Source organism: Nicotiana sylvestris, chromosome 5 (genome assembly GCF_000393655.2).
Source record: "Nicotiana sylvestris chromosome 5, ASM39365v2, whole genome shotgun sequence".
In the NCBI taxonomy this organism is placed as follows: Eukaryota; Viridiplantae; Streptophyta; class Magnoliopsida; order Solanales; family Solanaceae; genus Nicotiana; species Nicotiana sylvestris.
Window position 1 is genome coordinate 160235373 of NC_091061.1, and position 26954 is coordinate 160262326.

The 26954-nt window shown below is 40.5% G+C and overlaps 1 protein-coding gene and 1 pseudogene across 1 annotated transcript; both read left to right on the forward strand.

The window, feature by feature from the left end:
• The first annotated feature begins 3603 nt into the window (after positions 1-3603).
• Positions 3604-4279, forward strand: LOC104237324 (heat shock 70 kDa protein 4-like; annotated as a pseudogene).
• Positions 4280-4500: 221 nt separating this feature from the next.
• Positions 4501-10020, forward strand: LOC104237323 (organelle RRM domain-containing protein 1, chloroplastic). Its single transcript, XM_009791455.2, has 9 exons — positions 4501-4931; positions 6942-7039; positions 7172-7412; positions 7498-7595; positions 7685-7750; positions 8989-9078; positions 9227-9295; positions 9385-9491; positions 9582-10020. The coding sequence occupies exons 1-9, from the start codon at positions 4576-4578 to the stop codon at positions 9666-9668; spliced, it is 1212 nt and encodes a 403-aa protein (XP_009789757.1). The 5' UTR covers positions 4501-4575; the 3' UTR covers positions 9669-10020.
• Positions 10021-26954: the final 16934 nt, after the last annotated feature.

Here is a 26954-nt window from a genome sequence, read left to right on the forward strand (position 1 = left end):
GCTTTCCTTTCTTCTGTTTGATAGGTGGGTATGTGGATCTTCATTCAACATATGGGTCATCATCTCCAGTGGTATACCTATCATATCTGAATGCGACCAAGCAAATCAATCTGCATTAGATTTCAAGAATTCAATTAACTTACCTTTCATCTCTGGGCTCAGGTTGGTTCCGATGTAAACTTTTCTATCCGGCCAATGTATAAACATCACCACAGCTTCGAGTTACTCAATTGTTTTTTTGATGTTTTCATTCTCTTATGGCTCTTGAATAGTATCAGGCCTTGAGTCTACATTCGCTTGTCCATCTCCACTTGAGGTTTGAGTCGTTAAACCCTCAGCTGAATTCTATAATTGCTGTTTTTTGTCTACAGCGTCATTTTTTATGCTTGAATCTGCCATTGAATTGATACTTCTAGAAGACTATTGATCACCACAAATTTTTCTAATTACCCATTGGGAAGGGAACTTAATAACCTGATGTAAAGTAGACAGAACAACATCCATCTCGTGAATCCAAGGTCTGCCGAAGATCATATTATATACCATGTCCATATCTATCACTTAAAATTTTGTATCTTTGACTAATCCTTCTACAAATGTGGTGAGCATTATCTCCCCTTTAGTAACAACGCTTGAATTGTCAAATCTAGATAAGGTACGTGCTTTGGGTACCGATTTGTCATCAGCTTGCATCTCATATACCACTCTTAAAAGAATGATATTTACAGAGCTACCTGGATCAATCAAAACTCATTTCATATTAGTGCCATGTACAAGTAAAAATATTACCAGTGCATCATTATGTGGTATTAACACGCCATCTGCATCATCAAATATTATATTGTCTTCTTCCAAAACTTGGCGAACTCGCTTTCTGTGGGTAACTATGACTTTTGACACCTTTTTTGCAGCCGTATATGTCACACTGTTGACCTCATATCCTCTTCTTATCACATTAACTATTCTTTTCGGTGACGAAGGTTTTGGTGGCTCCTATCTATTCTTCATATATTCTTGCTTACCCTTCTCACTAAACAAATCGGTCAAATAACCTTGTTTTATCAAGTGCTCTACGTCACCTTGTAGCAATCTTCACTCTGCTGTTTTGTGATCGTGATAATTGTGAAACTCGCACCAGAAACCTGGGTTTCTTCTGCTAGGGTTCGATCTCATTTCTTTTGGCCACCGCACCTCATCTTCGATACTTCTTAAAATAGCTACCAATTCAAATGTGCTAACATTGAAACTGTGATCACCAATCTCTGCTTTTGAACTAATGTCATTGTCCCGTGTATCATGCTCCTTTCTAAACTTGGATGACGAACCCACATCTCTGTCCCTTAATCTGGAATCGTACCTCGGGTTCTCTTGTTTTAAACATGAATCCATTCCTGCTGGTCCCATGTAAGGTTCGTACCTGTTCTTACTGGACCTTCTTTCAATTTCTGGTCGCCTCAAACTTGTTCTTTCATCTCCCCGTGACTGAGTGATAGTATCTTCTTCTATCCGTAGCTTCGTGCTATACCTGTTGTAAACATCATTCCAAGTTGTTGCAGGGAATTCTCGTAAACTTTCTTTAAGTCTCCTCGTGGCTTATGAGCTTTTTCCATTTAGGTTACTTGCAAATGCCATAGTCGCCCAATTATCAGGTACACATGGTAACATCATCCTTTCATGCTGGAATCTATCCACGAATTCTCTGAGTAGATCTGTATCTCCTTGTTTTATTTTGAAGATCCCGAGTGTGCTTTTATAAATGAATCTGCAAGCTCAACAAAAGAATCAATAGAATTTTCTGGTAAAAGAGAATACCATGTTAGTGCTCCTTTTGTGAGTTTTTCACCAAATTTTTTGACCAGCACTGACGCAATCTCTTGCTTGGTTAGTTCGTTGCCTTTCATGCTAGTTGTAAATGCAGTTACATAATCTCGTGGGTCGGTTGTCCCATCATACTTCGGGATATCGGGCATCTAAAACTTTTTTTGGAATTGGCAAGGGATTGGCACTTGGCTTCCAGGGTTATTGAGAATATTTATCAATATCCACTCCTTTAATCATGGGTGGCATACCAGGTATCTGCTTTATGCGATCTTTTTTCTCCTTGAGCTGTTTCTGCAAAGTTAGTACTAAACTTTGTAAATCAGAATTAATTGGGATACCTGACCTTCCATCGCGAGATTGCTGGGAGTTCCTCCACTTCCCGAATTGGCGAGTCCTGAGCGTGGGTTCTCTATAGTTTGGAGGTGGAGTTGGTGGTACAGTTATTAATCCACTAACAAAAGCTTGAAGAGCATTGTTGACATGTTTTGCAATTAGTTGCTTCAATTCATCTTCAATAGTTTGATCTTCCTCTTGTTGGTTATTCACATGTGATGTTGATCTATCAGGTGACCCTTCTCGGGAGTGTTGAGGAGAATTTTGGGGTGAAAGGATTGGAGTTCCATCCTCTTGTTGATTATGTTGGTTCAACTAATTTTGCTGGTTTTGTTGGTTGTTGTCATTAGCGGTCGACGTGATTTTTTGACAGAAAAATAAATTTGGAAAGTGAAAAGATTATCAGATTTCCGGGTAACAGAACCAATTTATTTAACCAAAAATTATGCACTTCGGTCAAGGCTTATTTTTGGAAGTACTTGGGCTACTGATAATCAAGAAATTCTATATTTTCTCAATGATAAGAAAGGAAATTAGAATATGAAATAGCAAAGTAAGCGATAAGAAACAAAATAAAGTAATTTTATTCCAATAATAATCAGAATGTGCCTTTACAAGTAAAATCCCCTTCCCTTATATATGAATTTATAAGTACAATGTTTCTTCCCTTTTATGACTGAATCATTATGATATTAATGAGACGTTATAATTGGCAATCGTAACTGTTCATGAAGATTCTGTAACGTCTATGATCATTCATGCACATTAATTGACGATTCATGAATCTTCCTTCTTTTTTGTCTTGATTCATTATGCCGGTGTCTCTTTATTTGGCAATTCAAATTCGAACGATCACACCCTTTTATCTCGTAGGTGATTTGCTCGTACCTATTACGATTCGTGCCTCTTTAATGCATCTCTCTAGCTGTTGCTTCCTTAGTGGTCCATGTATCTTGCCACATCAGCCACATATATAAATCCACGTGTAATATTTATTTTTACCAATACAACCACTACCTCTTCGTCGGCCTCCCCATTGCCAGCCTCTCACACCTCCTCACGTGTGCCTCTACTCTTCACATGTTCGAACCTATAAGTCTCGCCTCCTGTATCTTGTCCAAATAACTTCATTTTTAATTCTATCTAACATGTTATGCCCATAAATATATCTAACCGGTGCATCCCTTTTCCCCTATAAATAAAAGTAAAAGGTCATTATTGCCCCTGTACTATTGTAAATAGTACATGTCCTCCGTTTCACTTTACGTCCAAAACTCATCCTACCGTTAACAAACTTGATGAAATTGCCCCTAACCCTAACGGATGGCCAATGTGGGAGCTGACCATTCCATTTTTTCCACGTCAGCTGCCAAGTTAGCCTGCCATTAAGTTGAAAGCCCCAATTTGACTCCTAAATTATATTGACCCAACTTCACTCCCAAAATTCGACTCTTGAACGTGGACCTCTTTAAGAAATGTATGGAGCGGCCAGTTGAGAAATGTTTGAGGGATGCAAGAATAGACAAGGATAGTGTTGATGAGATTGTACTTGTTGGTGGATCAAGTAGAATTCCCAAAATACAACAGCTATTGCAGAACTACTTCAATGGTAAGGAACTTTACAAAAGTATTAATCTTGATGAAGTTGTTGCCTGCTGTACAAGCTGCGATTCTTAGCGGAGAGGTTGGTAATAAGAAGATTCAAGATTTGCTGATTTCGGATGTCACGCCGCTATCAATAGGATTGGAAACTACAGGAGGAGTTATGACTATGTTAATTCCAAGGGACACAACAATTCCTGCTAAGAAAGAGAGGATATTTTCAACATATTCAGATAATCAAAATGGACTGTCAATTAAGGTGTACGAAGGAGAGAAAGCAAGAACAAAAGACAACAACTTGTTGGGCAAATTTAAGCTCTCTAGTATACATCCTATTCCTAGAGGTGTACCTCAGATAACTATTTCGTTTAATGTCGATGCCAATGGAATATTGAATGTCTCTGCTGAGGACAAGACCACCGGTCAGAACAAAATGATTACAGTTACGAATGACAAGGGCAGGCTTTCGAAGGAAGAAATTGAAACAGGTCAAAATTTTGGGAGTGAAATTGGGTCAATATAATTTGGGAGTTGAATTGGGTCTTTCAACTTAATAAAAAGCTGACTTGGCAGCTGACGTGGAAAAAATGGAATGGGTCAGCTTTCACATTGGGCAATTCGGCAATTCCATCAAGTTTGTTAAGGTAAGGTGGGCTTTGGACGTAAATGAAACATTCGTGTACAGCGGCAATAGTAGCCTTTTTCCCTAAATAAAATGGAAGAATATGAAATATGTAATGATGGCAAAGTTTTAGTTCTTTCCCAATTAATATATCCTCCTTTATCTGTTGCGAGAGAGCGAACTGCGAAGTGTGAGCCATGGAAGTGACACTGCCTCCCTCATCTTCTTCTTCTCTCTCTATAATCCCTTCATTATCTGCTAAACCCCACAAAACTCATTTCAAATTCACCCTAAACTTTCCCAATAAATCATCTGAAAACCTCTGCTCTACCATCTCTTCTTCCAAATACTGTTGTACTTGCCGAAACAGAGCAACTTCAGTAACAGCTTCTTCTTATTCACCTATTACACCCACTTCTCCATCATCTTTGCACACTTCTTCTAACACCCAACGCCACTGGATGGTGCTTATGGAAACCCCGCCCAATGGGGTCAGTTCCAAACCTGAGGTCATTGATTACTATGTTCACACCCTTCAAAGAGTTTTGGGCAGGTACATTTGTTTCCTTAAAAAAAAAACTACATTTTTATGCCTTTCACTATGTTTGAGGAGGGTTCATTTGGTTACAAGCATAAGGGATTTCCGGGATAAATTGTGGGATTATTTAATTCCGTGTTTGTTTGAATTTTGTTTCTGATATAAGCAATTCCGTGATTAGTTATATCACAACTTGATATATTATTTTTATACCACATTTAATGTGGAATAACAATCCCGAAATAGATAATCCCGGATAAAACAATAAAATGGCAAAAGTGCACTTCGCCAAAGCTCTTCCTCAAAACAAAAGTGTTTTGGTCATTGATTCTATGACTAGTAGGATATATTTTACTGTTTGATGTTCTATGTTTTTATCCACCATGTGCTTGACATTAGAATATTTGGTGATAAAATTTGAAATTCCATAAACTATTTCTTTCCTGTCTTTTTTTTTTTGAGGTATTTTTTGTCGAATAGGAAGCTTGTAATTTGAGTTATGCAATTTTTTGCCAATCCTGTTTGTCACTGTAAAACAATTTAGCCAGCCATTAGACTAGAGATGGCAATTTTCAGCATGCAGTTGAGGCCCTCCATTGCTAGGATGAATAGAAAGGGAGAGAGGATCCTCAGTGGCCTACACAAGATTTTTCATAAGCGTTGTCAGCATTTTAACACGTGAATAAATTAGTATAACAACAAGAAGTGTCATTTTTTATATTTATACCCAATATTTTCATTTTGCTTATTAACCATCTAGTAAATATTTTTGATGTGACACCGCTTGGGGCTAGGTATATCAGTCCCTGAGGCTCCCCTTGTCTAAGACCTCTTTGGGACGGAAAGAAACCATCAGGAGATCAATTAATAAAGAAAAGTAACCAGTTCAGCCACTTCCTTCCAAAACCCCTGTGTATGAAGATTTTGATTAGGAAATTCCAATTGGCATGGTCAAATGCTTTCTCAATATCCAATTTGCATAATACTCCAGGAATCTGACCTTTCAGTTTAGTATCCACGCATTCATTGGCTTTCAATGCTGCATCCGTAGTCAATCTATGTAAATCAACTACTTCATTAGCTGAATCTTACTCCAGGTAACAGGTAAGCCTGACACTGTCTCAAAAGCTATTTCGTAACATAGAAATTTGACTTCGAAAGGCATTGGCTTTACTGTCATGTTTCACTGTTAAGATAACAAAAGCTCATTTAAAGCTTCTGCAGTTTTGTTCTGTTCCTTTTTGTAAAAATTGTTGCTAGGACATCCCAAGCATCTTTTGCAGTTTACTGTTATTAGTTTATTACAAACATACATCCTTTCCTCTGAATGTCACAGAGAGTGCATATAATGCTTTTCCACCCTAGGCATTCCACAGTCTTGCTGCTTCAACATCATTTGGTGTGTGGTGTCTGAGCTGCCGATTATATCTAATAAATTGTGACCGAGAAAAGGATATTGCATTCCTATGCTCCACTATCCATAATTATGCATGTTGAGCTTCTCAACGCTACTGAAATTACTTACAAAATATGCCATGACTTGGTGTCTCTAGAGTGATACAGCCTCTGACTATAACTGGTAGAATCTTCCTTTGAGTTGCTACAAATCAGAGGAGATTTAAGTAGCCAGCCCCGATTGACCTGCTCTGGTGCCTCTTGTTAGATATAATCGGCTTCTTGCTATTTGAATTAAACTTAGATTAGCTTTAGTCTTCAAGCTTTGCATCTCAATTTTTCTTACAAACTCATATTAGCACGTGTCACCTCTTTTCCTGACTCTAAGCACTTATATTTAGCACCTCTTTTTTAGTTCGCTTTGTTTTTCATATACTCACAGTCCAAATGACCATCCATATATATAGGATGTAATGAAAGCATATAGTAAGGGAATACTTGAATATCTTGCTCCATTTATGTGTTTTCCAAATATCCACTTTAGGAATTATTCTAGAGTTCTTACTTGAGTTCTCTTAAAACTTATCTTGCTTTGAGAGTTTTAACAACTATCAATTCTTCATGAAACAGTGAGAAGGATGCTCAAATGTGCATATATATTGCTTCTTGTAATGTCCCATATGGATTTTGCTGTGCCATTGATGAGGAGGTAGCTGATGAGATTGCTGGTAAATTTCTTGTCTGCTCTCTTGCATGCTCTTCTCTATATATCAGTCAAGATTGAATTCTGGATGTTTGCTTGAAACTTTTCCTTTTTGACTTTGAAACAATAGTTCATTTTGTACCTTTTTGAATACTAGGTATGCCTGGGGTACTATCAGTTATACCTGACCCTGATTTTAACTCAATGGTGAAAGACTATAGCTACCCGAAGGGTCAGTTAAGTTCCCTATCAACTTCATACACTGAAGGCTCATCATTATTTCCGGCTGGCACTTCTAAACATTGGCTTGTTCTAATGGCCAGGCCATCTGTTGGAGTCATAAGAAAAGCCCCGGTTGTCGACTATTACGTTCAAGTTCTAACCAAAGTTCTTGGGAAGTAAGTATTTGTTTCTGAGTGTTTATATATTGTTATTTGAACTTCATTATTAACATTTTGCTAAAAGGACGTTTCTTGATGAAAGTGAGAAGGATGCACAGATGTGCTTATATCATGTGTCCTGGCAATCCAATTATGGATTTTGTTGTGAATTGGATGAGGCATGTGCTCAAGAATTAGCTGGTGAGGATACATGTCATACTAGTAACCTCACCCGTAATTTGTATTAATTTTTTTTTAGTGACAGTAAATATCTTGATGTACTAATGCAGGAGTACCTGGTGTTCTATCTGTACAGCCAGATGAAAATTTTGAGTCAGACAATAAAGACTATGGAGGTTTGAGATCATATCTTACTTTTACCCTGTTGAGTGCTACATCTTTGATGTTGAGGATTGGGTCGCCTAGAAGAATATCAAAATGAAAGCCATAAATGTGAAATGTCATAAATTTATTGACTTTCTCTAAACATCGTAATGTAGTATATCAGGAAGTTATTTTACAAAAGAAAAGATCTAGTATATCAATTCAACTTGAAGATTCTTTTCTTTTAAATTTTCTTGTGCATGCTCTTTTATAAACTTTAATTTCCAGGTTCTACCCATGATGATTCTAACTTTATAAGATGATCATATCAGCCCTTCATCTCAGAGATTAACTTCTTCTTCTAAGGGTGAATAAACCTTATTACCATATATGATATTGCATGTTAACCTCTTCAAAATATTTCATTGACAGTCTGGTCCTTGAAGGTGACTTTAGCCGTCTTACTCAAAATCAATACCAGTATCCACACATTAATCTAAAACTGCTCCCACTTAGATTTCCAGAAAAGAGTTGTCATCCCTAGGGAAAGGAGCCTTTATTATGATTTTCCCCAGAAATTGAACGAGAGGTTTGTGCTCTTGAATGTTAGTTTGGTAGTAAGAGGTATTTTTAGTTTTAAAAGTTGCTTGTATCTAATCATCTTTTACTTTTAGGAAGCTCAACTTGTTTTTTTCCCCTTCTTTTTTCCCCCTGTTCTCTAACCTTGATTTTGTATCAGCAAAGAAAGTAATGTTATGGCCAAGTTGATTTCGCTTTCTATTGACTATATTTTTTGTTAAAGGATGAAAGTGTTAAAAGTAAAGACTGTAGGTGTTATCTTTTCTATCAGAAGGAAAATAAAAGAATGTAGTATTACCTCATGCTCCTCTCTCGTAAATATTCAAATTAAACATGAGTTTCTTGACTACTTATCCTTTTGCAGAACTTCCTCGACATAATAATGGAGGAGGTTGATGAACTGGATAAGTTATTTGGTTCACTCTCTCTTCACTAAATGTACGTGGGAGATACATATTCATCTAGTTTGTCACAACGCTATAGTACAAAAGAGCATATTCTTTAAAAATAACTGAGTTGATCGGTTAAATATGGATGAAGCTATAGGTCATTTCATTGGTCTTATATTTGGGGAGGGGAAGTCACAGAGAGAACTATTTGTAAAAAGTGATGTCCCCAAATTTTTTGGGAATAGCTAATTACATGCAATATTCTCTATTTTTTGGAAGTTTGAATAGCCATGGTTTCTCAGGTGGGAATTTGAAGCTGAGTGAAGATTCCCAGGAATCTGCAGCACCAAAGGGGGAAACAGATGTTATAACCAAGAAGCTTTTTGTGACTGGTAAGTTGCAATTCTACATTCATCTCCAAAAAGTGCTGTTCATTTCCTAAATAAATTACTCATTTTCCATTTAGTACTAGAGATTACATTAGAGATTGTTGCCTTATTTCCATGATCTAACTGTTTGCAATGCACCTTTTCTGCACAGGTCTGTCGTTCTATACATCTGAGAAAACGCTGCGTGCAGCATTTGAAGGCTTTGGTGAACTAGTTGAAGGTGTTTATGCTTGTTGTCTTAAGATTTACTGCTTGATAGTGTAGTTATAAGAAAATCAATGCTCATGAATTTTCTCTGTATCCTAACAGTTAAAATCATAATGGACAAAATCTCCAAGAGGTCGAAAGGTTATGCTTTTGTTGAGTACACAACTGTGGAGGCCGCAAATGCTGCTCTCAAAGAGATGAATGGCAAGGTAATTTTTGAACAAAGTGCCTATCTTTCACTTCCACAAAATCATCTGTGCTAACAGAAATAATTAAGTCTGTTGATTTTGTGTTTCCAGATCATTAATGGCTGGATGATAACAGTTGATGCTGCTCGGACTAATCCTCCAAAATACAGCAGAGGACGACCCGGATCAGCTAGGTAATAATATAGAAGAGAGACTAGATATGGAGAAGGAGAGGGAGAGGTATTATGTAAAGATCAGAGAGATTAGATGTCAGCATTTTTTGGACATACAGGGAACTTAAAATCTGGTTTGGAGCCTTCAGGGAACGAGCTACATGGGGAAGATTACCATTGTGTTTTCTTTGCATGATTCTGTCCAAATATGCCCTTGTAAATCATTCACTGCTCAAATGATTGAGCCAGTTTTGAAGGCCATGTAGTTAGAGGTGGATCCCGGATTTAAACTTGGTGGGTTCAATCTTTATGTTCTCATGTTGAACCCGTTGCACTTTTTAAAATTACTAGTTTTAAGCGTGTGTATCCTGTATCAATGAATGTGTATTTTTTTAAAATTATCTAAATGTTATTAAATGATGAGTTTGAGTTATAGAACAAAAATTAAATAAAATGTGTAACTTCCTAAATAGAAAGTTGATCCGTTTTGGCTAACTTAATAAATGAAAAAATCCTCCTTGCAAAAGTCCTCATATGCGTTATTATGATTTCCGATGACTTGTGTAAGAATATTTTATGAAAACTATTACTATTGTTTTTGTGGCCTGATTTTAAAAATAAGTAACACATAAATATTTTAACTACGATTTTTAAAATAAAATGTCAAATATTATGAATTGAATAATTTGAACCTTTTGGAGTTCTATCGATTTATGAATGATGAGGTTGGGTTACAACTCCTAAAAAAAAAATATAACAATATAAAATCTTTAAAATGATTAATGTTGAGTTAAAGTTTTACAAAAAATAACTTATTATATTAATACAGGAAATTGTCATTCATTGGAAAGAATGAATTCTGAAAGAAAGAATAATAACTTTTTGTCATATGTTATTTCATCCGTATTGCTTCAAATTTGTACAAACATCTCACTTGTAATAGCACTAACATAGACTCTTAGAATTATACGTGGCCTGCAAGAAAAATGAATGTCAAATATTTTTCATATGGAAATCAAATATAAGGAAAGGAAAACGTAATACATCTATTCGTCCCAAATAATTATTTTAAAGTGCTAAATATGAGGACTTCCTATATAATCTAAATAAGAAAAAATAATTAAAATTTTAATTGATTTTAAAATTTTAAATATTATAAAAATAACTAAATTACGATTTTATCAAATGTAATTTATATTGGAAAGATAAAAATTAGTCAACAGTCCAAATGTAATATCGAAAGAAATTATAAACATGCTCATATTGTTCAAATAAGAAAATAGTCTATAAGGTCCAGTACTTTTTATTTAACAATTCTAAATATTAGGACTTACCTTAAAGTTTAAATAGAAAGAATTTTATATGTAGTAATATTCTTATTGATCTCAAAATCTTAAATATAAGAAAATTATTGTGGACGGAATTATAGTCATATAGTCATCGTCATTATCACTTGCTATTCCTCTGGTCTATACTTCATGGCCATATTACCCCATATGAAGTTTTCGAAACCTCTTTCCTATGCATTTTCTTCCTTCGTAATTCAACTCTTTGGAATCAATTATACGACCAAATCATCTTGATCTCATGTCTTTGTTTTTGTTTTTTCCTTAAAACGATAAATATTTGAGTATTAGAACTAACTCATATAATATGTTAATTAATTTTAAACTACAAAATATTCGGACGTCATATACTTAGTTCAAATAAGGAATGATTAATAATCAAAACTGTAGTTGATTTTAAATTCCTAAATATTAGGAGAGTCATTAATTACAATTTTATGCAATGTAAAATTTATTTTTAAAGAATAAAAAAGGCAAAAGATATTTTGCTAGGGGCTTCGTGCTTTTAATTTGGCATATCAAATGAGAATACATACTAAGATTAACTATAAGATTCGACCATAATTATCTTACAGTTTTTGTTTTATACACTACTTGGTATTAGATATTCCATATAATGTCTTTTTAATCTTAATTTTTTTTGTCTATAAAATACTACACAGCTCTATAAAAGGGAACTTCTCCTTAAAGGAAGACGACCATAATTGTTTGATTTCCGGTGGATTACGTTTCCATTAAATTGCATATTTTGTTCGATAACTTAGTTTACTTACTCCTTTTATGTATTGGAATTTTAATGCACTAAATATTAGTCAAGAGACTACTAAATTCGTACATGGTATTAAATTACTAAATATAGGAGGACTTAAATAAGGAAAGAGCTAATGGCTAAAACGTTAGTTAAATTTGAATTCCTAAATTTTAGGAAAAACAATTGAATGACTATTTTGCCTAGTGTAAACTCTACTTTTTAAGGATAAAAAGATGAACGGCATTTCGCTAAGGGTCTTCGTTGTTTGACTCAAAAGATATTAAATTTTTTTTGAACAAATCAATCAAAGATGAAGGGGCAAATCTTAGTCAGGCATAATAAATTCCAGATCAAAGAGCTAGCAATGCGGATCATACTTAGGATGAAGGAAATGTAAATGATCTTATTGAGATTCACCATCGTATCTCCCATCCATCGATGAGGAGACCGCTTTACATGTTTTCCTAGAGATTCACTCTTCTCTATCAAGAATACTAAAAGAGAGCTTTTTAGCTTTAGAGAGAGGTAGGAGGAGCAGCCTCCCCTGTTGAAAGCTTTCCCTTGCTATTATAGTCGTGGCATCCTTGCCCTTTGCTTGGCTCGACGTTCTCTTGCCTCCAATGTATCTTAGTCGTGCTTTTAGGCGCCGCTCTTACCGACTCGTCGGATGCCGAGAAAGGGATATGGAGCGGGCTATACTATCTTTCACTGCCCAGTCACTTAGGCGAGATGTTGGTCAGCTCGGTTTTGGCGGTCAGATTTTGACCAATACAGTTAGTTCCTCCGTCTGTCGGGGTCGTCCTCTGTCAGGCTCGGCAGACGGATCATGATTATTACGAATTCGAGAGAAATTTGAACTTTTGACTCTTTGTTCCTTAGTTATGTTTCTTGGGTTTTTGGTGGAGTGGCGGCGCTCTTTCGATTCCCCTAGACCGTTGCAGCGGTTTCGGAACTGAAACGTCGTTTGGTATCAAAGAGTCGTTTCGTGGTTGCCTCCATTATTACACACGTTCCCTGGGAACTGAAACGTTTCGTGCCCTATCAGATTCGATTGGCGACTCTTGGGTTTCGTGCTCGGGGGATTTATGTCTCTTATAAATAGAGGGAGCTTATTATTCAATTGACACACTTTTGTACCTTTTATTTGAGAGAACCCTGCAGATATACTTTCTTTCTGATACTCCAACTTTCTGCTTGCCCCCTTGTTCACTGAAAATTCTCATCCCTTCTTTTTGTTATTTCTTTGGCGTGTTTTATGATAAAAATGGCTGGTGATTCTTCTCGCGACAATTTTCCTGTCGCTAGTCCGGTACCGAAAAGTTCTTCTCAGGCCACCGGAGGGGCAGATGCGGTGGAAGATGAGGAGGTCCCATCAGTGATTGAGATCCTGCCTCGCCTTAGGAGAGAGCCGGCTGACTTCAGTACTCCAACCGGGGTCGAACCGAAACCTATTCACTCCATTATGAGAGAAAGGGACATTGTAGAGTTGAAAGAAAGGTGGGGAGTCCCCAATTACGTTGATATGCGGCCGGCAGTGGGGAAAGACATAGTTCATTTCGACCGCCCCGGGTACTGCGTGTTCTACGCCTACCACTTCCTTATAGGGTACACACTTCCTCTTCCTTTGTTGGTGGTGGATTTTTGCCATTTTTATGAGGTATGCCCCGCCCAACTTTCGCCGTATGTGTACAATTTATTCCTTATGATGCTCAAGTATGCGGAACTCGCAGTCGTTAGGTCACTTTAGACCATATGCTCAGCATCTTCACCCCTCAACTTATTCGCGGTACGATGATTCACATGCATCCTCGAGGGTCGAGGAGTCTGGTGGTGAGGATGGACGACAGGACCAACTGTCCTTTCTACGAGAATTATTTTTACGTACGGACTGAGCACATTGTGGCGGACCCAACAGTATTCCCTAAGAAATGGAACTTTGCGCGTAAGTTTTTGTATCTTTAGTCGGTGAGATACCCGACCGTTTCCTGTTATGCTACTAAACTTTATCATGTATTTGCATCTGAGAGATTTCCCCCTCCGCCTGTCGAAGGTATTCATGACTGGGTAGGCGCCCTCCTTCCCCATACAGTGGGGATTCGCACATGGTCGACCTTTCATGATAGGTTCGGATGTAGGCCTCTTACAGGTGAGATGACGTTTCTATTTGCTATTCTTATTCTCTTTTTTCTTGGCTTCTTATATGTCGTTTGTCGATGTCAGGGAGAGTATGGAGAGCAAGGGCTCCTCCATTAGCTTTTCGTCAGCCGGCCTCATCTGCTCACCCTGCCGTGGTACCCATCGCCCGACCTTCATCGAAGGCTTCTTCAGTTGAGTCTGCAGCCTTGGTTACTCCTGCGAGGGTCACTTCTCAGGACGAGGTCCCAACCTGTATTGTTCACCCGATGGGTGAGTCACCATCTACTGGGGAAGAGGAGGGGCCATCGAAGAGATGAAGAGTGGAGTTTGAGACTGCACCCCCAACAGTGATTCATCTGGACGACTCTCCCATGACGGGCTCTAGAGAAGATGTTGTCGTGGCTCCCCCGTAAGGACGGAACCGGTTGTTGCTTCAGCTCAATCGGAATTTTATGCCATTGTCGGTGATCAGCAACCTGTCGCAGAGGAGAATCAGACTTTCAAGGTCACCGTCATGATTTCAGACATACCCTTGTCTTCTGCGATTGGTCGTGCTCCCCCTTCGGCTGCCTAAAGAGGGAAGGGCATGGTGATCTATGATTACGAATCCGAGTCAGACCTTGACCCTGATGATGTCAGGATGTTTGAAGAGGGCCTTACCCACTCAGTGGTTCATGCGGGGGGCTCAACCCGTATTCTTCAGATCCCTTCCGGTGTCAACCTCTTGGGGGACATGGAGGATCTAGTGCCGCAGTTTAGCCTGCTATGCTCCGAAGCCGAAAATGCGGCCCTTCGGTCCATTCCTGATGCTGATTTGATGGATGAGGTGGCCACTATGGGCTTAAGGGTACGTTGCGTTTTACTTTTGTTTTTCTTTGTCGTTCTTGAAAATACTGGTCTAATCCCGTCTTTGCATTTTCCAGACATATATGGTGGAAGTGGAAAGCATCCGCAGGGCCAACATTCGGGCCAACATTTTCTTGAAGTTGTTGGAGAAGTATCGTCGCTACCGCAACAGGTGCCGCGAGATGCATGAATGGCTGAAAACAAACCATGGTAATCGGGCTCTTGGCGAGGAGTTGGAGAAACAGGACCAGAAGTTGATGCAAGTTATTCGTAGCAAGAGTGCGCTCGAGGATCAACTTCAAATTAAGGATGAGGAGATCGAGTTGGGCAAGGGAGTCGCCGCAGAATGTGAGCATCTGCAAGAGAGATTGAGGTCGATGCAGTCGGAGATGGATCAAAACTTGATCAAGGTCGAGGCGATGAGCGTGGAATGGATGGGGAAATTGACCGCGCTGGAGAACAAGGTCGCTGGGTTAGAGAGCATAGAGAGTGCTTGGTCCGAGGCTTCGGCGAGGGCGGTAGCCCTGGAGAACACCATCCGTGTCGTTCAACCCGAACAAGAGTCGGAGAGAGTGACAGCTACCCTCATGGAGGCAAGGCTTGAGGAGCGCATTAGCGAGATTGACCAAGAGGTATCGATTCTAGGAGATTGGGTCGCAGTACTGGAGGCAAAAAATGGGCGACTGTTGGCTCAAATTGAGTCTTCCTCCACCGCCGTTCCCCACCATATGCACGAGATTTAGGTTTATGCCGAAGCCCAGCGAGATATATATAAGAGTTTGTGGGAGGCGGGTACTGTGACTTAGGCTACAGATGAGGAAGCGCGAATGAAAGTGCGGGATGCTCGCATCAATTGTAGGTATGATGCAGCGACGCCTGAAGCTAATGGGGGTGAGAATGATAGTAATGGAGGGCTTCTTGCAGACAGTGATGGTGATGGTGAGGGCGATGATGATTCCGAATGAAGAACGTTGTCTTTGTCTGTTCTTATTTTCATTTTCTTGTTTTTTATATATTAGTTTGTCGTATGTTGTCGTTGTTTCTTCCCCCTTTTCTTTTCATTCTTCTTCCTTCTCCCCCTTTTTTTATTGTTGGCTTGGGCCGTGTATAAGCAGCGATAGTCCGCACAATGACTTCGTATAAAAGAGAGACTTTTCTTCATTATTTGCCTTGTACTTCACCTTTATTTCAACTATTTTTGGCTTTTGGTGCGAGATAGACGCCAGTATGGCGAGTCCCGATTTTTCTCTTTCTGATGGCTTTTGGCCTCAGAAGTGTTACGACCTAGTAACCTCAGAAGGTTATTATATTGAACTTGGCCTTAAAAGGTGTTATTTCGAACTTATCGAAATAGTAACCCGTCGTCATTCGATCGAGGTCGAACTCTTCTCTTGGCGAAGGCCCTTGGCCTTAAAGGGTGTTATTTCGAGCTTATCGTAATAGTAACCCATCGTCGTTCAATCAAGGTCTAGCTCTTCTCTTCTCTTGGAGAAGGCCCTTGGCCTTAAAGGGTGTTATTTCGAACTTATCGTAATAGTAACCCATCGTCGTTCGATCGAGGTCTAGCTCTTCTCTTCTCTTGGAGAAGGCCCATGGCCTTAAAGGGTGTTATTTCAAACTTATTGAAATTGTAACCTGTTGTTGTTCGATTGAGGTCGAGCTTCTCTTGGTAAAGGCCCATGGCCATAAAGGGTGTTATTTCAAACTTATTGAAATAGTAACCCGTCGTCGTTCGATCAAGGTCGAGCTCTGTTCTTGTCGATGGCCAATGGCCTTAAAAGGTGTTATTTCGAACTTATCGAAATAGTAACCCGTAGTCATTCGATCGAGGTCGAACTCTTCTCTTGGGGAAGGCCCTTGGCCTTAGAGGGTGTTATTTCGAACATAAAAATAGTAACCCATCATCGTCCAATCGAGGTCGAACTCTTCTCTTGGCAAAGGCCCTTGGCCTTAAAGTGTGTTATTCGAACTTATCAAAATAGTAACTCGTCGTCGTTCGATCGAGGTCGAACTCTTCTCTTGGCAAATGCCCTTGGCCATAAAGGTTATTATATTGAACTTATCAAAATAGTAACCCATCGTCATTCGATCACGATCGAGCTCTTCTCTTGGCGAAGGCCCTTGGCCTTAAAGGGTGTTATTTCGACCTTATCGAAATAGTAACCCATCATCGTTCGATCGAGGTCGAGCTCTTCTCTTCTCTTGGCGAAGTCACTTGGACTTAAAGGATGTTATTTCGAACTTAACGAAATAGTAACCCGTCGTCGTTCGATCGAGGTCGAACTCTTCTCTTTGCGAAGGCCCTTAGCCTTAAAGGGTATTATTTCGAACTTATCGAAATAGTAACCCGTCGTCATTCGATCGAGGTCGAACTCTTCTCTTGGCGAAGGCCCTTGGCCTTAAAGGGTGTTATTTCTAACTTATTGTAATAGTAACCCATCGTCGTTCAATCGAGGTCTAGCTCTTCTTTTCTCTTGGCGAAGGCCCTTGGCCTTAAAGGGTGTTATTTCGAACTTATCGAAATAGTAACCCGTCGTCGTTCAATCGAGGTCTAGCTCTTCTCTTTTCTTGGCGAAGGCCCTTGGCCTTAAAGAGTGTTATTTCGAACTTATCAAAATAGTAATTCGTCGTTGTTCGATCGAGGTCGAACTCTTCTCTTGGCAAAGGCCCTTGGCCTTAAAGGGTGTTATTTCAAACTTATCGAAATAGTAACCCGTCATCGTTCGATCGAGGTCGAGCTTCTCTTGGCGAAGGCCCTTGGCTTTAAAGGGTGTTATTTAAAACTTATTGAAATAGTAACCCATCGTCGTTCGATCGAGGTCGAGCTCTTCTCTTGGCGAAGGCCCTTGACCTTAAAGGTTGTTATTTCGAACTTATCATAATAGCAACCCGTCGTCGTTAGATCGAGATCGAACTCTTCCCTTGGCGAAGGTCCTTGGCCTTAGAGGGTTTTATTTCGAACTTATCGAAATCGTAACCCATCATCGTTCGATCGAGTTCAAAGTCTTCTCTTGGCGAAGGCCCTTGGTCTTAAAGGGTGTTATTTCGAACTAATCGAAATAGTAACCCATCGTCGTTCGATCGAGGTGGAACTCTTCTCTTGGCGAAGGCCCCTGACCTTAAAGGGTGTTATTTTGAACTTATTGAAATAGTAACCCGTCGTCGTTCGATCGAGGTCGAGCTCTTCTCTTGGCGAAGACCCTTGGCCTTAAAGGGTGTTATTTTGAACTTATCGAAATAGTAACACGTCATCGTTCGATTGAGTTCGAGCTCTTCTCTTGGCGAAGGCCCTTGGCCTTAAAGGGTGTTATTTTGAACTTATCGAAATAGTAACCCGTCGTCGTTCGATCAAGGTCGATCTCTTCTCTTGGCGAAGGACCTTGTCCTTAAAGGGTATTATTTCGAACTTATCGAAATAGTAACCTATCGTTGTTCGATCGAGGTTGAGCTCTTCTATTGGCGAAGGCCCTTGACCTTAAAGGGTGTTATTTTGAACTTATTGAAATAGTAACCCATCGTCGTTTCATCGAGGTCGAGCTCTTCTCTTGGCGAATACCCTTGGCCTTTAATGGTGTTATTTTGAACTTATCGAAATAGTAACACGTCGTCGTTCGATCGAGGTCGAGCTCTTCTCTTGGTGAAGGCCCTTGGCCTTAAAGGGTGTTATTTCGAACTTATCAAAATAGTAACCCGTCATCATTTGATCGAGGTCAAACTCTTCTCTTGGCGAAGGCCCTTGGCCTTAAAGGGTATTATTTCGCACTTATCGAAATAGCAACTCGTCTTCATTCGATCGAGGTCTTACTCTTCTCTTAGCGAAGACCCTTGGCCTTAAATGGTTTTATTTCGAACTTATCGAAATAGTAACCCATCATCGTTCGATCGAGTTCGAAGTCTTCTCTTGGCGAAGGCCCTTGGTCTTAAAGGGTGTTATTTCGAACTAATCGAAATAGTAACCCATCGTCGTTCGATCGAAGTCGAACTCTTCTCTTGGCGAAGGCCCTTGACCTTAAAGGGTGTTATTTTGAACTTATCAAAATAGTAACCCGTCGTCGTTCGATCGAGGTCAAGCTCTTCTCTTGTCGAAGACCCTTGGCCTTAAAGGGTGTTATTTTGAACTTATCGAAATTGTAACACGTCGTCGTTCGATCGAGGTCAAGCTCTTCTCTTGGTGAAGGCCCTTGGCCTTAAAGGGTGTTATTTCGAACTTATCAAAATAGTAACCCGTCATCATTTGATCGAGGTCGAACTCTTCTCTTGGCGAAGGCCCTTGGCCTTAAAGGGTGTTATTTCACACTTATCGAAATAGCAACTCGTCTTCATTCGATCGAGTTCGAAGTCTTCTCTTGGCGAAGGCCCTTGGACTTAAATGGTTTTATTTCGAACTTATCGAAATAGTAACCCATCATTGTTCGATCGAGTTCGAAGTCTTCTCTTGGCGAAGTCCTTTGGCCTTAAAGGGTGTTATTTCGAACTCATCGAAATAGTAACTCTTCGTCATTCGATCGAGGTCAAACTCTTCTCTTGGCGAAGGCCCTTGACCATAAAAGGTGTTATTTTAAACTTATCGAAATAGTAACACGTCGTCGTTCGATTGAGGTCGAGATCTTCTCTTGGTGAAGGCCCTTGGCCTTAAAGGGTGTTATTTCGAACTTGTCAAAATAGTAACCCGTCGTCGTTCGATCGAGGTCAAAATCTTCTCTTGCAGAAGGCCCTTGTCCTTAGAGGGTGTAATTTCGAACTTATCAAAAGAGTAACCCGTCGTCGTTCGATCAAGGTCGAGCTCTTCTCTTGGCGAAGGCCCTTGGCCTTAAAGGGTGTTATTTCAAACTTATTGAAATAGTAACCTGTCATCGTTCGATTGAGGTTGAGCTCTTCTCTTGGCGAAGGCCATAGGCCTTAAAGGGTGTTATTTCGAACTCATCGAAAAAGTAACCCGTCGTCGTTCGATCAAGTACGAACTCTTTTCTTGGCGAAGGCCTTTGGCCATAAAGGGTGTTATTTCCAACTTATTGAAATAGTAACCCGTCGTCGTTCGATCGAGGTCGAACTCTTCTCTTGGCGAAGGCCCTTGGCCTTAAAGGGTGTTATTTCCAACTTATCAAAATAGTAACCCGTCATCGTTCGATCGAGGTTAAGCTCTTCTCTTGGAGAAGGCCCTTGGCCTTAAAGGGTGTTATTTCGAACTTATCGAAATAGTAACCCGTAGTCGTTCGATCGAGGTCGAGCTCTTATCTTGGTGAAGGCCCTTGGCATTGAAGGGTGTTATTTCGAACTTATCGAAATAGTAACCCGTCGTCATTCTATTGAGGTCGAACTCTTCTCTTGGCGAATGCCCTTGGCCTTAAAGGGTGTTATTTTGAACTTATCAAAATAGTAATACGTCGTCGTTCGATTGAGGTCAAGATCTTCTCTTGGCGAAGGTCCTTGGCCTTAAAGGGTGTTATTTCGAACTTATCGAAGTAGCAACCCGTCTTCGTTCGATCGAGGTAGAGCTCTTCTCTTGGCGAAGGCCCTTGGCCTTAAAGGGTGTTATTTTGAGCTTATCGAAATAGTAACCTGTCGTCATTCGATAAAGGTCAAACTCTTCTCTTAACGAAGGCCTTTGGCCTTAAATGGTGTTATTTTGAACTTATCAAAATATAAACCCGTCGTCGTTCGATCGAGGTCGAACTCTTCTCTTGGCGAAGGCCCTTGGCCTTAAAGGGTGTTATTTCGAACTTATCAAAATAGTAACCCGTCGTCATTTGATCGAGGTGGAGCTCTTCTCTTGGAGAAGGCCCTTGGCCTTAAAGGGTGTTATTTAGAACTTATTGAAATAGTAACCCGTCATCGATCGATCGAGGTCGAGCTCTTCTCTTGGCAAACGCCCTTGGCCTTAAAGGGTGTTATTTTGAACTTATCGAAATGGTAACCCATCGACATTTGATCGAGGTCGAACTCTTCTCTTGGCGAAGGCCTTTGGCCTTAAAGGGTGTTATTTCAAACTTATCGAAATAATAACCTGTCGTCGTTCGATCGAGGTCGAATTCTTCTCTTGGCGAATGCCCTTGGCCTTAAATGGTTTTATTTTGAACTTATCAAAATAGTAAATCGTCATCGTTCGATCGAGGTCGAACTCTTTTCTTGGCGAAGGCCATTGGACTTAGAGGGTGTTATTTCAAGCATATTGAAATAGTAACCCATCGTCGTTCGATCGAGGTCCAGCACTTCTCTTGGTGAAAGCCCTTGACCTTAGTGGGTATTATTTCAAACATATCGTAATAGTAACCCGTCATCATTCTATTGAGGTCGAATTCTTCTCTTGGCAAAGGCCCTTAGCCTTAAAGGGTGTTATTTTGAGCTTATCGAAATAATAACCCATCGTCGTTGGATCGAGGTCGAACTCGTCTCTTGGCAAAGGCCCATGGCCTTAAAGGGTGTTATTTCGAACTTATCAAAATAGTAACCCGTCGTCGTTCGATCGAGGTCAAGCTCTTCTCTTGGTGAAGGCTTTTGGCATTAAAGGGTGTTATTTCGAATTTATCAAAATAGTAACTCGTCGTCATTCGATCGAGGTCGAACTCTTCTCTTGGCGAAGGCCCTTGGCCTTAAAGGGTGTTATTTCGAACTTATCGAAATAGTAACCCGTCGTCGTTCGATCAAGGTCGAGCTCTTCTCTTGGCGAAGGCCCTTGGCCTTAAAGGGTGTTATTTCGAACTTATTGAAATAGTAACCTGTCATCGTTCGTTCGAGGTTGAGCTCTTCTCTTGGCGAAGGCCCTAGGCCTTAAAGGGTGTTATTTCGAACTTATCGAAATAGTATCCCGTCGTCGTTCGATCGAGTACGAACTCTTCTCTTGGCGATGGCCTTTGGCCATAAAGGGTGTTATTTCCAATTTATTGAAATAGTAACCCGTCGTCATTCGATCGAGGTTGAACTCTTCTCTTGGCGAAAAACCTTGGCCTTAAAGGGTGTTATTTCGAACTTATCAAAATAGTAACCCGTCATCATTCTATCGAGGTTAAGCTCTTCTTTTGGCGAAGGCCCTTGGCCTTAAAGGGTGTTATTTCAAACTTATCGAAATAGTAACTCGTCATCGTTCGATCTAGGTCGAGCTCTTCTCTTGGTGAAGGCCTTTGGCCTTAAAGGGTGTTGTTTCAAACTAATCAAAATGGTAACCCATCTTCGTTCGATCGAGGTCGAACTCTACTCTTGGCGAAGGCCCTTGGCCTTAAAGGGTGTTATTTAGAACTTATCAAAATAGTAACTCGTCGTTGTTCGATCGAGGTCGAGCTCTTCTCTTGGCGAAGGCCCTTGGCCTTAAAGGGTGTTATTTCGAACTTATCGAAATAGTAACCCATCGTCGTTCGATCGAGGTCAAGCTCTTCTCTTAGGGAAGGCCCTTGACCTTAAAGGTTGTTATTTCGAACTTATCATAATAGCAACCCGTCGTCATTAGATCGAGGTCGAACTCTTCTCTTGGCGAAGTCCCTTGGCCTTAAATGGTTTTATTTCGAACTTATCGAAATAGTAACCCATAATCGTTCGATCGAGTTAGAAGTCTTCTCTTGGCGAAGGCCCTTGGTCTTAAAGGGTGTTATTTCGAACTCATCGAAATACTAACCCATCGTCGTTCGATCGAGGTCGAACTCTTCTCTTGGCGAAGGCCCTTGACCTTAAAGGGTGTTATTTCGAACTCATCGAAATAGTAACCCATCGTCGTTCGATCGAGGTCGAACTCTTCTCTTGGCAAAGGCCCTTGACCTTAAAGGGTGTTATTTTGAACTTATCGAAATAGTAACACGTCATCGTTCGATTGAGTTCGAGCTCTTCTCTTGGCGAAGGCCCTTGGCCTTAAAGGGTGTTATTTCGAACTTATCGAAATAGTAACCCGTCGTCGTTCGATCAAGGTCGATCTCTTCTCTTGGCGAAGGCCCTTGTCCTTAAAGGGTATTATTTCGAACTTATCGAAATAGTAACCTATCGTTGTTCGATCGAGGTTGAGCTCTTCTCTTGGCGAAGGCCCTTGACCTTGAAGGGTGTTATTTTGAACTTATTGAAATAGTAACCCATCATCGTTTGATCGAGGTCGAGGTCTTCTCTTGGCGAAGATCCATGACCTTAAAGGGTGTTATTTTGAACTTATCGAAATAGTAACACGTCGTCGTTCGTTCGAGGTCGAGATCTTCTCTTGGTGAAGGCCCTTGGCCTTAAAGGGTGTTATTTCGAACTTATTAAAATTGTAACCCGTCATCATTTGATCGAGGTCGAACTCTTCTCTTGGCGAAGGACCTTGGCCTTAAAGGGTGTTATTTCGCACTTATCGAAATAGCAACTCGTCTTCATTCGATCGAGGTCGAACTCTTCTCTTGGTGAAGGCCCTTGGACTTAAATGGTTTTATTTCGAACTTATCGAAATAGTAACCCATCATCGTTCGATCGAGTTCGAAGTCTTCTCTTGGCGAAGGCCCTTGGCCTTAAAGGGTGTTATTTCGAACTCATCGAAATAGTAACCCTTCGTCGTTAGATCGAGGTCAAACTCTTCTCTTGGCGAAGGCCCTTGGCCTTAAAGGGTGTTATTTCGAACTTATCAAAATAGTAACCCGTCGTCATTCGATCGAGTATAAACTTTTCTCTTGGCGAAGGCCTTTGGCCATAAAGGGTGTTATTTCCAACTTATTGAAATAGTAACCTGTCGTCGTTCGATCGAGGTCGAACTCTTCTCTTGGCGAAGGACCTTGGCCTTAAAGGGTGTTATTTTGAACTTATCGAAATAGTAACCCGTCATCGTTTGATCGGGATTGAGCTCTTCACTTGGCGAAGGCCCTTGGCCTTAAAGGGTGTTATTTCAAACTAATTGAAATAGTAACCCATCGTCGTTCGATCGAGGTCGAGCACTTCTCTTGGCGAAGGCCCTTGACCTTAAAGGTTGTTATTTCGAACTTATCATAATAGCAACCCGTCTTCGTTAGATCGAGGTCGAACTCTTATCTTGGCGAAGACCCTTGTCCTTAAATGGTTTTATTTCAAACTTATCGAAATAGTAACCCATCATCGTTCGATCGAGTTCGAAGTCTTTTCTTGGCGAAGGCCCTTGGTCTTAAAGGGTGTTATTAAGAACTCATCGAAATAGTAACCCATCGTCGTTCGATCGAGGTCGAACTCTTCTCTTGGCGAAGGCCCTTGACCTTAAAGGGTGTTATTTTGAACTTATTGAAATAGTAACCCGTCGTTGTTCGATCGAGGTCGAGCTCTTCTCTTGGAGAAGACCCTTGGCCTTAAAGAGTGTTATTTTGAACTTATCGAAATAGTAACACGTCGTCGTTCAATCGAGGTCGAGCTCTTCTATTGGTGAAGGCCCTTGGCCTTAAAGGGTGTTATTTTGAACTTATCAAAATAGTAACTCGTCATCATTTGATCGAGGTCGAACTCTTCTCTTGGCAAAGGCCCTTGGCCTTAAAGGGTATTATTTTGCACTTATCGAAATAGCAACTCGTCTTCATTCGATCGAGGTCGATGTCTTCTCTTGGCGAAGGCCCTTGACCTTAAAGAGTGTAATTTCAAACTTATCGAAATAGTAACCTGTCGTCGTTCTATCGAGGTCGAACTCTTCTCTTAACGAAGGCCCTTGGCCTTAAATGGTGTTATTTCGATCTTATCAAAATAGTAACCTGTCGTCGTTTGATCGATGTAAAAATCTTCTCTTGGCGAAAGCCCTTGGCCTTAAAGGGTGTTATTTCAAACTTATCGAAATAGTAACATGTCGTCATTCGATCGAGGTCGAACTCTTATCTTGGCGAAGGCCCTTGGCCTTAGAGGGTGTTATTTCGAACTTATCGAAATAGTAACCCGTCATCATTCAATCGAGGTCGAACTTTCCTCTTGGCAAAGACCCTTGGCCCTAAATGGTGTTATTTCGAACTTATCAAAATAGTAACCAGTCGGCATTCGATCGAGGTCGTGATCTTCTCTTGGCGAAGGCCCTTGGCCTTAAAGGGTGTTATTTCGAACTAAACAAAATAGTAACCCGTCGTCATTCGATCGAGGTCAAACTCTTCTCTTGGCGAAGGCCCTTGGCCTTAAAGGGTGTTATTTCGAACTTATTGAAATAGTAACCCATCGTCGTTCAATCGAGGTCTAGCTCTTCTCTTCTCTTGGCGAAGGCCCTTGGTCTTAAATGGTGTTATTTCGAACTTATCGAAATTGTAACCCGTTGTTGTTTGATCGAGGTCGAGCTTATCTTGGTGAATGCCCATGGCCATAAAGGGTGTTATTTCAAACTTATTCAAATAGTAACCCATCGTCATTCGATCAAGGTCGAGCTCTTCTCTTGGCATTAGCCATTTTCCTTAAAAGGTGTTATTTCGATCTTATCGAAATAGTAACTCGTAGTCATTCGATCGAGGTCGAACTTTTCTCTTGGCGAAGGCCCTTGGACTTAGAGGGTGTTATTTCAAACTTATAGAAATTGTAACCCGTCGTCGTTCAATCGAGGTCGAACTCTTCTCTTGGCAAAGGTCCTTGGCCTTAAAGGGTGTTATTTCAAACTTATCAAAATAGTAACTCGTCGTCATTCGATCGAGGTCGAACTTTTCTCTGGTGAAGGCCCTTGGCCTTAAATGTTGTTATATCGAACTTATCGAAATAGTAACCCGTCGTCGTTTGATAGCGGTCGCTCTTGGCGAAGGCCCTTGGCATTGAAGGGTGTTATTTTGAAATTATCGAAATAGTAACCCGTCGTCATTCTATCGAGGTCGAACTCTACTCTTGGCGAATGCCCTTGGCCTTAAAGGGTGTTATTTTGAACTTATCGAAATAGTAACCCATCGTCGTTCGTTCGAGGTCAAGCTCTTCTCTAGGCGAAGGCCCTTGGCCTTAAAGGGTGTTATTTCTTACTTATCGAAATAGCAACCCGTCTTCGTTCGATCGAGGTCGATCTCTTCTCTTGGCGAAGGCCCTTGGCCTTAAAGGGTATTATTTCGAGCTTATTGAAATAGTAACCTATCGTCATTCGATAGAGGTCGAACTCTTCTCTTAACGAAGGCCCTTGGCCTTAAATGGTGTTATTTCGAACTTATCAAAATATTAACCCGTCGTCGTTCGATCGAGGTCGAACTCTTCTCTTGGAGAAGGCCCTTGTCCTTAAAGGGTGTTATTTCGAACTTATCGAAATAGTAATCCGTCGTCGTTCGATCGAGGTCAAGCTCTACTCTAGGCGAAGGCCCTTGGCCTTAAAGGGTGTTATTTCGAACTTATCAAAATAGTAACCCGTCAACGATCGATCGAGGTCGAGCTCTTCTCTTGGCAAAGGCCCTTGGCCTTAAAGGGTGTTATTTCGAGCTTATAGAAATAGTAACCTGTCGTCATTCGATAGAGGTCGAACTCTTCTCTTAACGAAGGCCCTTGGCCTTAAATGGTGTTATTTCGAACTTATCAAAATATTAACCCGTCGTCGTTCGATCGAGGTCGAACTCTTCTCTTGGCGAAGGCCCTTGACCTTAAAGGGTGTTATTTTGAACTTGTCGAAATAGTAGCATGTCGTCGTTCGATTGAGGTCGAGCTCTTCTCTTGGTGAAGGCCCTTGGCCTTAATGGGTGTTATTTCGAACTTATCAAAATAGTAACCCATCGACATTTGATCGAGGTCGAACTCTTCTCTTGGCGAAGGCCTTTGGCCTTAAAGGGTGTTATTTCATACTTATCAAAATAGTAACCCGTCGTCGTTCGATCGAGGTCGAGCTCTTCTCTTGGCGAAGGCCCTTGGCCTTAAAGGGTGTTATTTCGAACTAAACAAAATAGTAACTCGTCGTCATTCAATCGAGGTCGAACTCTTCTCTTGGCGAAGGCCCTTGGCCTTAAAGGGTGTTATTTCGAACTTATCGAAATAGTAACACATCGTCGTTCAATCAAGGTCTAGCTCTTCTCTTCTCTTGGTTGAGGCCCTTGGCCTTAAAGGGTGTTATTTCGAACTATTCGAAATAGTAACCCGTCGTCGTTCGATCGAAGGCAAACTCTTCTCTTGACGAAGGCCTTTAGCCTTTAAGGGTATTATTTCGAACTTATCGAAATTGTAACCCGTTGTTGTTCGATCGAGGTCGCTCTTCCCTTGGTGAAAGCCCATGGCCATAAAGGGTGTTATTTCAAACTAATTGAAATAGTAACCTGTCGTCGTTCGATTAAGTTCGAGCTCTTCTCTTGGCGATGGCCATTTTCCTTAAAAGGTGTTATTTCGAACTTATCGAAATAGTAAC